General features: G+C 43.2%; 1 protein-coding gene across 2 annotated transcripts in view; it reads right to left on the minus strand.

Moving 5' to 3' along the window:
- The window catches only part of PAH (phenylalanine hydroxylase), a 67207-nt gene that overhangs the window by 22237 nt on the left and 31902 nt on the right, over positions 1–13068 (minus strand). For both annotated transcript variants that reach the window (XM_008705691.2, XM_008705690.2), the window contains exon 4: positions 10463–10551. In XM_008705691.2, the coding sequence (XP_008703913.1) occupies positions 10463–10551 (89 nt within the window). The remainder of the gene's footprint in view (positions 1–10462; positions 10552–13068) is intronic.

A 13068-nucleotide genomic window follows, 5' to 3' on the forward strand; every position in this document is an offset into this window, starting at 1 on the left:
TATCCAATAAGGGGTTAACACCTGAAATCTATAAGTAACTCACACAACTCAACCAAAAACATTCCAATTAAAAATGAGCCATTTTCCAAAGACGAAATACACATAGCCAGCCAGTAAGTACCTGGAAAGACGCTCAACACTAATCATCAGGGAAATGCAAATCAAAACCACAGTGGGATATCACCTCACAACGGTTAGAATGGCTATGATCAAAAAGGCAAGAGGCAAGAGATAACAAGTTTTGGCAAGGATATGGAAGAAAAGGAACCCTCGTGCACTGTTGGTGGGAATGTAAATTGGTGCAGCCACTGTGGAAAACAGTGTGGAGGTTCCTTAAAAAATTAAAAACGAAACTACCATATAAGCAGGTAATCTCACTTCTGGGTATGTATCTAAAGGAAATGAAAACAAGATCTTGAAGAGACATCTACCCTCTCATGTTCACTGCAGCATTACTCACAATAGCCAAAATATGGAAACAACCTAAGAATCTGTCAGTAGATGAATGGATAAAGAAGACGTGTACGTATATATTATGTATATTATAATATATGATATTTAGTATAATAATGTAATACACATATAATATATATCATATTATTCAACCATAAAAGAAGGAAATCTGCCATTTCCAGCAACATGGATGGACTGTGAAATTATTATGCTAAGTAAAGTAAGTCAAACAAAAACAAATATTGCATCATCTCACTTCTATGCAAAATCTAAAAAAACTGAATTCATAGAAACAAAGAAGAATGGTGGTTTCCAGGGGGTAGGGGTGGGAGAAATGGGAAAATGTTGCTCAAAGGGTACAGACTTGCAGCTATAAGATGAATGAGTTCTGGGAATCTAATGTAAGCATAGTGACTATAATTAATAATACTGTATTATATACTTGAAAGTTGCTGAGAGAAGCTCTTAAGTATCCTCATCACACACACACATATACACAAATGTTAAACATGTGAAGGGATAAAGATATTAACTAACCTTATTGTTATAATCATTTTGCAATATATCTATATATCAAATCATCATGTTATACCCTTTAAACTTACAGAATGTGATATGTTAATTATATCTTAATAAACCTGGAGAAGGGGGTATTTTACAAAAAGAAAATGACTATAATCCAAATTTTAGAAAGACAAGAGACTAGCATCATCACTGTAGGACTTTGCTTTGCTCCTTCCAAGTATTTCCCAGTAAGCAATGACATCTACCCCCTTAGCTTGCAATCTCTCTGCCCCTCCATCCCTCCAAACCAAGGTGTTAATGAATCGTAATCAAGGACTTGCATCAGGAAGTGTAATATTTAAGGGAGCTTTTTAAAGGACAAATACTTCCTGATTTTTATTTATTTTTTTTAATACTCCCTGATTTTTAGATATTGTTTTTGTTTTGTTTTATCTGATTGGCTGGTTGGTTTGTTGTTTTGTTGCTATTGTCATTGCTTTAAATCAAGGCCTGCCAGCAATTCCAAAGAACCAGGGAGATTACACACACACACACACACACACACACACACACACACATTTAATCTGAGAATCTGTAGCATAGAGTCTGGCATATAGAAAGAACTACAAACACTTAAAGAAAGAAAGAAAGAAAGAAAGAAAGAAAGAAAGAAAGAAAGAAAGAAAGAAAGAAAGGAGAAAGAAAGAGGGAGGGATAAGCAGAGGGAAGGAAAAAAGAATGTCTTTATTAAGGTATATCTTGAGAAACAGAGAAATTTAAATGTCTCATATTGGAAAATCAAGATCACCATAATTTTTTTTCCAAACCTAAATTGCAAGTAAATTGAGTGATTATTCAGTTTAGAAAAGATTCCATGACACAGTTACCACAAAGCGTAGCTCTTCTGTTTTCCTTAGAGTGCTGAATGGTTTGGAACCATTAATTACAGGTAGGAAGACTTAGGTATCTAAAAACTTAAAACTACCCTTGGCATACTTCTAACGGATGAAGATAAGCTGCCGTGGGCTGATACAGTCAGGAAACTGGGCACCGTGATTTGATACCCAGATAACAGTAAATGCACCCCTTTAGGAACCTACCTACCAGGCTAAATGAAGAACACATCTCCACAATTAAGACTCAAAATATAAACGTAACGCTTGCCAGTCATTAAGGTTTGATCATCACAGTTTCCTTACCTACCAGTCTAATTTAATAGTCAGTAATAAATGGCTCTCTCCAGCCCCTAAGTATACAGTGTAAACTTTTGCACCTATAAGTCATCTTGGAAAATACCTATTTCTATATTTTGATCTAATTATATGAGGAAAATGAAGCCCATAGAGCCATTTTCTGAACCAGCACCTCCACTGGGGTTTTCTGTTTATACCCATGCTAGCAGGCTGAGGTTTGAGGATTGAGGAAGGAAACCAGGATGATGAGGGAAGAGTTCCCTTAACCAGTGGATTTCCACTTCATTATGCTGCCTCCGGGAATGAGATGTCCATGACAATTTCTCTTCCCCATTTGTTTCTTTATCTTTGATCTTTTTTTTTTATTTAAATTCAATTAGTGAACATATAGTACATCATTAGTTTCAGATGTAGAGTTCAGCAATTCATCAGTCAATGTACTTTGTCTAGGTCGTTCAAAATATTTCCACTGGTGAAGAAAAGTGTACTGAAAAATTGTATATCCAGTAGGTATCAACTCTGTGAGAGGAAACACACAAATGAAAAAATGGAAAAAGTATACAGAGTCTAACAAATGTGAAAATGAGAAACAGTAACTGTGTTTATTTTTCTATATTATTTATGCTTTTGAAGTTTTGTACTGTAACTGTGGATTTCTGTTGTAATTAGTAAGAAAGTTAAATAGTATCACAAATCCATCTCAAACCATTATGAAGTAACAGATATTGAGATATACGAACATTGAGATATACGAACACACATATACATAGTGTCCTGCACGGATCTTTCATAGGGAAAGTTTCCAACCACAGTCCTTTCCAGCTCCAAGGGACTAAGTTCATTCTCAGTCTTGAAGAAGCCCCCAGCAGCCAGGCTGCAAGGACTCCTGTCCCTCAGTTACCAGTGAAAGAGATCTGTGGCCTCGAAGTCCATCTCTTGATGGTTTGTTTTTTTGGTTTTTTTATTGTTATGTTAGTCACCATACAGTACACCCCTAGTTTTTGATGTAAAGTTCCATGATTCATTACTTGCGTATAACACCCAGTGCACCATGCAATACGTGCCCTCTCTTGGTGGTTTGGCCTGGCATTGTTTGGGGTGCCAGATGACCACAGGGCCTCTGCAGCCATGCGGGGTATACTCTGAATTAAGTACACTCTGAATTAAGCTTCACTTGATGATGACTAATCATCCTGTCTCAATTTAGACTAATAGCAGCAATTTCAGTAGCACTGCATGTAATTTATTTATAATCACCCCGTCTCAATTAAGCTAATAGCAGCAATTTTGGTTGCACTGCATGTAACCAAGTATGTTTTGACAGGAAAATATATTGTTGGTGAAGGAGGAGTGGGGAGGAGGGGGAAGAGGGGAGCAGTGGAAGGGACAAAGTGGAGAGAATTCTACAGGAAGGAAAGTTCTAACATCACCTGCAGTCTCACTTAATCTCAGAATTTTTACGACTTGGCTGTTGAAGTGTGTGGCTTTGTTTTTGTGGGGCTTTGGGGGACCGGGTAACTATATGGTAAAGTCTTCTGGGTATTCTAGACTAGGATCTTTATTTTATCATTTCTTGATGTCATGGCCGCGGTTAAACCTCAGAAATGCCATCTTCAGACTAGCAGGGAGAACAGGGGTTTTCAGGTCAGACAGGTTGGGTGGATTACTAATTCCAGTGACTAGGAGCTTGGCTTGAGGTGAGTCAGTTCAACTCTCAGAACCTAAGTTTCTTCATCAGTAAAATGAGACTGTTGGCTACGTCACAGTGTCGGGTGGGTTAGATTAGGTAACGTAGGCAGGGCACCAAGTAATATTCTGAATCAAAAAATGATATATTTGTACAAAATGGTGGGAAATCCAAAAGCTGAGAAATCTGGCTCAGAACACAAGAAGGATAGAGTCTATAATGGGTCACTGAGCCCCATCACCCAACCTTGGGCCTTCTAAACAGCATCGGTGGAATTCTTACCTTGCAATTTCTATTTCATCTATTCCAATAATGAGAGGCTGTTTGCATTCCATCGGTCCCACACCAACTGGAGGAAGGATGGTACACAGGAGACAAGAGGTTCAAAGTGATAGATACGGTATCTGTCAAAGCCATCCTGCAGGCATGGCTGAGATTTGCCAACCAACAGACCAGGGCAGCACTGACAACAGCCCTGCCCCTTGTCCGCTCTCTGTTGCTGGCTGTGGCCGCCACCAATAAGGCCAAGAAGTCTGTTTTGGAAAGGATTCAGACACCTGGTTGTCCAACCCAATAAACTGGGAGTCACTGTTTTCCTCCTCTCTTCCTTCAAATCCGATAATCAATTTATGTCCATTCTTCCTTCCAAATACATTAAGTCTGTCCTTTTACTTTATTCTCACTGCAATCCCTTGGTTCAGGACCCCATCACTTCTCACCTGGACTACCATAATTGCTTCCCAAGTGGCCTTTCTTTGTGTTCTCTCTATGCCTTCCCCCTCATGCAGCCCAAGCAGATTTATAAAGTGCGAATCTGGTGGGGTTGATCCCTTCCTTAAAAACTTTCAATGGCCTCTCATCAATTTTAGGACAATGTTCAAAATTTTAGCGCAGCCCACACGGCTTTGTGTGACCTGGCTCTGCCTATGCTTCCAACCCTGTGTTGAGCTACAATTGTAGTTCGGCATACTACAGTCCAAATTTACCTAAATTGGTCTTATTTTAATTCTTTAAACACACCATGCTTTTCCCCACATTAAGACCTTCACACATGCTGTTCCCTCTTATTGGAATTCTCTTTCCCACTCTTCCAGACCAACAAGCTATGACTTGGCCTTTCCTGGTTAAACTGCATTTTTAGAGACCTTCCTTGCTTTTTCCAAGTTTATTGGTTTTCCTCCATAATACACTTTCTCAATAACCTGAGTGTTTCTCTTTTCAGATAATCATTATGCTTTTTAATATCATTAAACTCAGGACTCTGTTTCACTTATCACTGGATTTTCAGTGCACGGCATATTCAGCACACTTCTGAGTAGGAGCTGTTAAGAAACTATTCAAAAAAAACTAGACCACTGCCTAACAAGCTCACTGTATACTCACACACTCAAGGAGCGTGTCTATTTGTTTTATGTGCAATTTACTACTTAGTAAGACCCAAGCTCTTCAAGGTAAGATGCTGACTTATAGAAGATGGACAAGTAGCAGAATATTTATTTTATGGTCTACTTGCAAGTGATTTCTGTTCAGTAGAAAAAGGAACACGCACGCTTATGGCTTTGTTGCCTTTTAGAACATTAATCGCTTGTATAGCAATCTCTGTGATCTTGCTCCAACACTCGAGTTTTCAATGACCATCCGTACTTTGGTCTTTTGTAGCTTCCTTCACACCGGTGTCGTCATCTTGCTGGTTTCCTCACTACCGAGTTAATGGATTTTTTGACAAATGTTGACTATATATCTGTACGACAGCTGTTTTTAACTTTTTGAAAATTATGCTTTGACAGAGCAACTTAGGAGGAATGCAACAAGTCTTTGACGACTGACATCCTTAGAACAGACTCTAATGGGGCCCTTGGATGGAGACATTTGAATGGGAGAAAGGAAGAGGAGAGAAGTACTAGAAATATAGTCCTGCTCTTGGGAAGGCCAAGTCTCTTTCTGCAGAGAAATATCTATATCTGAAAGACTGAAAAACAGTTTGAAAGCTTCAGATGGTAGAAGAAAGGACAGTTGTGTTGACTAATATTTTCTCCCTAGAAAGCTCCCCAGTGCACATCTTCAGCTTTAGACACTGGCGTAGGCACCAAGGGGACAGGAATAGGGAACTCTGGGGTTCAGGCCTGTGTGGCAGATGCTTCCCAAGATCTGTGTCTCATCCTCCTTTCAGAGAACGCTGCTCAACCACTTTTCTCAGTCTTCATAGTGGCCATGTGACTGGGCTGCAGTCAATGAAATTTGAGGGAAGGTTTGCGTCACCTCCAGGCCTGGCCCATAAAGACCTGGGAGCGACTCTCGCTCCCTTTTCCCATGTGCTAGCAGAATGGAAAGGGCTCTGAAGACTTGGAGGAAGGTGCCAGCATTAAGTGGAAGAGACTTAGTCTCTGCAAGACTGTGTGGAGCAATGCCCTTACTGACCTGGACTGGAAATAACCTTTTAGTGGGTTAAGCCATGGAGCTTTGGAGATTGTTTGATAAGAGATTAGCCTACCCTAGTTGTTAGAGGTCTCAACTCACATCTCCCTCTTTCCAGAAGTCCTCTCTAACCATTCCAGTCCACAGGGACCTTAGAACTGATAGCACATGCCATCTGATTCATTAAAGCTGGTGTTTAATCATGTAATTTTTTGTGTTATATTTTAAAATAAATATTACCCAAACTGCATTCCATGGAACACTACCATTTAAGATAATGTTGGTAGGTATTCCATGAAAAATGGGATCCATAAGTAAAAAAAAGTTTGAGGAACATTAGGTTGAATGAGTCTCAGGTTCACAGGACTTTCCAAAGTCCCTAATTAGATAATGGGACTTGCATATGCTTAAAATGCAATTCTGAATACAGTCTTTCTCACTTTGATCATGAGATTTTTTTTCATAGATGACAGTTTGGGAAGCATGCATATGACTGTTTCACTTGCGTGTGTTTCTATATATCTGTATCTTATGTCTTCTATGAGGTTACAGTTCATGGGGAAGTGAATTTATTTTCCTCTGATACTCTGTGCTCAAAGCATGAAACACCAGGCACACAGTTTTACAGCATCAGCGTCAAAAACTCAGCTTGGGGAAGAGGTAGGTAGAAGGCTTCAGGGAGGCCAACATATGAGTTGGGCCTCAGGAAATGAATAGAGGGTTTGCAGCAGGGAAAGAGCAGGTGAGAGGATAAAGAAAAGCATCCCATGTGAAGGAGACCAATGGACAGGCCCACCGAGGCTGGGGAACGGTCAGAGAAAGGAGACTCAGGTTTACAATGGAAATCAAACAGACCACTTGCTTTCTGCCTATTATGCAACTGTACAGTTTACAACTTTGTAAAGTTGTAACCCAGCCACCTCTGGCACCCCCATTTGGAAATTGTAAACACCACTCCTCCCTGTACCCCACGACCAGAGGCTCCTGGAGGACAGGGGTCATGTTTTCCAAATCATTTCAGCACCCCTGTTCCTTTACACAGCCTGGGACGCAGCTCACAGCCCTCCGCATCTGAGATTGCTCACCTGAATGAGAAAGCACAACCCTTCCAGGACAGCTCTAACACCAGTGACTAACATAACATAATAAAAAATTATTATAAAAAAATAATAACACCGACGTTTAAAAAATGCCGGTAAAGCATTTAGCGCCACGACCGGCATAGAGTCTACGCTCAAGAAATGTGGGCTGCCGGTATCACTTGCGTAGTAAATGCTTGGGGAAGGGAGGAAGGCAGAAGGGGAGGAGGGAGGGCAAGACACTGGCAACAAAAGAAACAAGGCCGAGTGGAATGCAGCTGTCCTATTTCATTCTCCCACTTGGCTAACGCTGGCGGGCAGATGCCCTTTACCCTCTGTTTCAGGAACAATCCTTCCTTGGCTGCATTTCTCAGAGTCGCTGTTTTGGAGGCCTCGAAGTGAGATATTGAGTTAAACATCAGCACACACTGCCAAGGGCAGGGGAGCGTCCTGGCTGCACCGGGGACAGAGCGGAACAGAGGGTCCTGACGGGAAGAACACCCACCACTCCTCACACATGGCAGCCAAGGCCTGTGGGGCCTGAGGGAGTGCGGGCAAGCACTCTGGAGGGCTTACTCTGTCCTTGGCCCAGCGGTTCCCCGGCTCTGAGGAAGGAACAGAGAGAGCCTGGCCTCCTCGGCGGGAAGATCGTGTACCTGACAAAATTGTTCTTTTACGATAAAATTCATCACAGCGAGAGGCCAGGGAACCAAAAATGTGGGCTGGGTCTGTAAGCACAAATGAATTTCAGGGAATTTGAAGACCGGCTCATCTGCGGGAGGAGACACAAGGATAAGAGGAGGGAAATGTCCACGTCTGTGGCCTCCTCCCTCTTTCCCCTCTGTCCCAAATGAGCAGCAAGTGTGGCCAATGGAAGGGTCTTGGGTCAGGGCAGGAGGTCTGGAGGCGGGTAAGAGGAGGAAACACCCTGATGGGTTGATTCCATGCACTGGGTCAAGGTGACCAGACGGCTTTTCCAGAGGAATGATCTCTTTGCAGATGCTTTGCTCCCAAGGCCCACAGCCAAAGACCTGTGGAAGGGGCTCTGGAGCCTCTCCTGGAGCGTGTTTACTGCCCCTGGGCCCCACCGGAGAAGGCAGCATCGTCCCCAGGAAGGTGAACGGGGGTCAAAATCCTCCAACCTTACCTTTAGTGTTTTGGGAGAGAAGGTGCTTAAGTATAAATGTATTAGGAGACTGAAATATGATTCCTATCCCGAGCTAAGCAGTTTCACAAATAGGAATCAAGGAAGCTATGGGGCAGCCTTGTCAAGAGGCACAGGCCAGAAAACGATTGTAATAGAGAGACCAGAAACACGCTGGCCGTTGGCGGCTGCTTAATAAGTTATGACAATGCCTACAAAATTATATATATAATAATTTAATGATATACGTAATCAATCATACATATTGATGTCTAAATAATAGATAGAGAGACAGAGGGAAAGATACAGGGAGAGGAGGAAGGAAGCGCACCAAAATTAACACGATTATTTCAGGACAGTGTGACAACAGGTGGTTTTTTTTTTCCTATTTTGAAGTGTGGGCGCCAGGAGAGAATTCGCCTTTGTTTCTGTTAATAAAATAGTTTCTTGTTATAAAAAAGAAAAAAAAGTGCAGAATACCACCAAGAGGAAAAGAGAAATAACTGGAATCATGGGTGATCTTCATTTTCTTCCTCACGCTTTTCTGTATTTTTAAGTCCACTATAAGGGGTTTACTATTTGAATTAGAATAAGTAACACGTGTTCATATTTTAAAAGAGCAGCCACTCCAGAGAGAACTCTCTCTTTGTCTCTGGGGAAGCACTGGAATTTCTGCCACTGGCTGGACCTTTAACTTCCGGCACTGTGAGCACTGGGGTGAGAGTCTTAAGACTGAAAGATTAACACAGGACCTTAGAAAAGTCATTTAGTCTCATTGGGCCTCAGTGAATCTATCTGGGAAATGGGAACATCTGCTTTGCTTACTGCAAAGAGCCTTTGTGAAGAGCAAGTTCACAACTTAATTCAACTGTAAAGACCCACAGATACGTAAGAACACAGACTCCAGATGAAATGCAGACACTGTCACTGAGTTACACTAAACCATTGGAAATGAAAGCAGCTTCCAAGTCATTTAAAGATTAAGAAGCCATTTGCCTGGGCAGAGAGGAAGTGACAGCCCATGTGATGGTGGCCCTCTTCACCTAAGGAGGATGTCAGAACTGGCCCTGGCCCTGAGTCCAGCCTCAACTACTCCTCCCCAGAATCCTCCACCCCACAGAAAATGGTGATAAAATCCCCCCACCCTGGTCCACTTCTCTGAACCCAGGAGGGGACCCGCTCCCCTGCCCACCAGACACAGGACACAGTCTGTGTTCTTTGTCTGGTACATCAGGCCTTTTATTTTTTTATTACTTTTTTATAGATTTATTTATGTATTTGAGCGAGAGAGCAAGCACAGGGAGGGGCAGAGAGAAACTTTAGCAAACTCCTCGCTGAGCTCAGCTCAGAGCCCAGTGCAGGGCTCGATGCAGGGCATGACCTCACGATCCTGAGATCATGACCATGAGATCACGACCTGAGCCAAAACCAAGAGTCAGATGCTTAGCCGACTACACCGCCAGGGGCCCCACATCAGACCTTTTAAAATCTGGCCCTCATACCTAATGCATCTGCCAACCATTTCAAAATATTCTGCATTTCAAAATATTCTGGATATTTTCAGGACTCTGAGCCTTTGCACAATACTGTTCCCTCAGCAGCTTCTACTAAGTTTTTAGGATCCAGGTCCAATGTCGCCACTGCCCTGCTGTACCTGGTAGAGTTATTAGTGGTTTACTGTTTCCCAAACCCGACTTAAACCTCTGTAATTATATGAAAACAGAAAGGAAGATGATTTTCGTATACGTGTGTGTTTGTGCACATGTGTGCATCATATATACTAGAAACAATAATTTCCATATTTGTGCCAACAATAATCACGACCTCGATAACCATAGTGGTGATGATGGATATGAAGACACCCTACAAATGTCTGTCCTACAAGCAAACAAATGAAGACACATTGCTGGGGATCAGGGAGTGGAGTAGGGGCAGGAGGGGAGGACTGAAAGGTCTCATTGGAAGGGCCACCAACACAGGGACTCACGGGATGGTCTGCGTCCAGTTCCGCTCCATAGCTGAGAATCTGATTGGCAAATCTGTCGAGCTCTTGAATGGTTCTTGGGAACCAGGGCACTGAAACACAGAAAGGGCAAAGTCCTGAGCGGAAGATGGACAGGACATGGCCAAAGGCCTCACCAAGGTCAGAAGCATGGATTAGCCCCAATTAGACAAACCAATGGGGGGACAAGGACGGTCCCATAGAACCCCCAAGTTAACTATAATACAAAAGTTAACTCCCATTTTCCTCGGAAATTAATTTTTTAAAAAAATTTCAGCTTTGTTGAGGTATACCTGACAAATAAAATTATAAGATATTTAAAGTGCACCTCATTGTGATTTGACACAGGTATACATGATGAAAGCATTTTCCCCATCTAGTTAATTAACACATATTTATCTGTGGACGTTAGTAAAAACATTTAAGTTCTACTCTCTTAGCAAATTTCTATTCTCTTAGCAAATCGACTATAGTCACCATGTCTTACACTAGGTCCTCAGACCTTACTCACCTTATAGCTGAAACATACCCTTTTACCAACCTCGCCCTATTTCTCCCAGTCCCCAGCCCCCAGGCCCTGGCAATCGCTTATCTACTGTCTGTTTCTGTGAGTTTGGTGCTTTTCTTTTTTTAAAATTTCCATATATAAGGGATACCATGCATTATTTGTCTTTCTCTGCCTAGTTTATTTCACTTAGCACCTTAGAAAGTAATTTTAAAACATCTCCCCAAACATAATCTCTTTCCCGAAGATTTTCTCTGAATTATCTCAAAATTTACCTCCCTCCCACCTATGATGGTATAGCGGAGTGGTTTTTGATGGTTTTCTTTAGTAGCAAAGCATTACACGTAACCCCGGAATATAAATCAGATAAAACCAGAGCTGTTCTAAGCAAGGATGAGCCCATGAGACCCCATCTTCCTATCACATAGCCCCCTCCCAAAGGCTCCCAGGCATCACCCTGGCAGAATCTTTTGATGCCCAAGCCAATTTGAAAGTTCCATTGATGAAACAGGATGGAGTCAGGCAGTTTAGGATTTGACAGTGGCTTCTAGTACATAAAGAACCGACAGGCTTGTTTTTGCAGCAGCCTCGTTGGGGCGGGGGGTGGGGGTAGACGAGGCCTGAGCTGTGTGGTCTACGGGGAAGAAGACACATGGGTGGAATTGTCCCAGGAATGAACAGAGACTAGGACAGTTTGGACTGTCAGGTCCACGAGGACAGGAGCCATGAGTGCCTCCTCCAGGTGCCCGAGGAGAGGGAGGGCATGGAAGTGGGGGGCGAGAAGCGGCGGAGGAAGGAAGGTAGGAAGGAACTCTGGTTACGCCAACTTGTAAGGCATTCGCAACAGTAACTACCATCCACGGAGCGTCATTCTGCGCTAGTGGCTGTTTCTGATTTCTGAAGTATCTCCAAAATGAGGAAGGCATCGTGACCCCTATTGTACAGATGAAAAACTGCAGCTCTGAAAGCCCAAATAACTAGTTGAAGACCACACAGGAAGTGAGAAAGTTGGAGTTCAGGAAAAGTCACAGAGCCAAAGGAGACATGGGAGGCTGGGGGGAGCTGTGAAGGGAGGCCAAGGCACCCCATGCTTCCCCTGAAATGAGGTTTGGAGGAGAAGATGCTGAACTTGGAGTCAGTAAGGTCTGGCTTGGAATCCGGGCTGCATCTACCTGCCTTTGCTCTCTGTGCCTCAGTCCTAACTGCAAAAATGGGACTAATAGCCACAACAATAGGAAGAGTAGCAGATGTTTTTTGAGGCCTTACCAGTGTGCCAGCCACTGTGCTTACCATTTTGGTGGAATATCTCTTTTATTCTGGGTATTCCTGTGAGGAGTAAATAAGAACGCAGGCAAAGGGCGCAGCCCAACGTCTCACCCATAAAAGGAAGCTTCCCATCTCAGGCAGGTGGTTTCGGATCCTGGCCCAGCTCAGGTGAGGCGGGAAAGCACATGCTTGCCATCTAGTGGCCAGACTGGGGAAACGCACCTCTTGATCTTGACATTTAGAAGCCGCAGGCAAGAAATCGGCCACATTCCACCAAAAGGAGATGCTTATTTCAACAGCATTAACAAAAGGCCATTTAGAGCCTTGTTTCCACAGATGTGAGGTGCAAAGCTGTGAGTGATAAAAAGTAACCCTGAGTGCTGTTCTCAATATTTCACCCGTGAGGCGGGTGCTATTGGTCTCCCCAGATCACAAACAAGGAAAGCTGAGGCACAGAGAGGTTAGGTGGCAAACCCAAATACAGGGTTTCCTCTGCTAGGAAGCAGAGGTGTCAGGATGCAAACTCAGATCTGGATGACGCGGTGGTTTCCGTCGTGACCATGAATCCATCCTCCCACTCTGGGGAGTTAGAGCACATCGTTAGCTGGGCTCTGGAGCCTGACTGCGCAAGTGGCCTTGCCGTCTCCCACCTGGAGGTTCTATGCCCCTAGAAGCTCACTTCTCAGGGTTGGCTCTCTGTGGTCAGAGTCACAGGAAGCCACCTTGCAGTAGTATTCTAACTAAGGCTTACCTAGCACTTGCTTGCTGCCAGGCACTGTCCTAGACACATTACATTTACTGCCCCACCCAATCCACATAG

Source organism: Ursus maritimus, unplaced genomic scaffold, assembly GCF_017311325.1.
Source record: "Ursus maritimus isolate PB19 unplaced genomic scaffold, ASM1731132v1 scaffold_21, whole genome shotgun sequence".
NCBI classification, from domain to species: domain Eukaryota; kingdom Metazoa; phylum Chordata; class Mammalia; order Carnivora; family Ursidae; genus Ursus; species Ursus maritimus.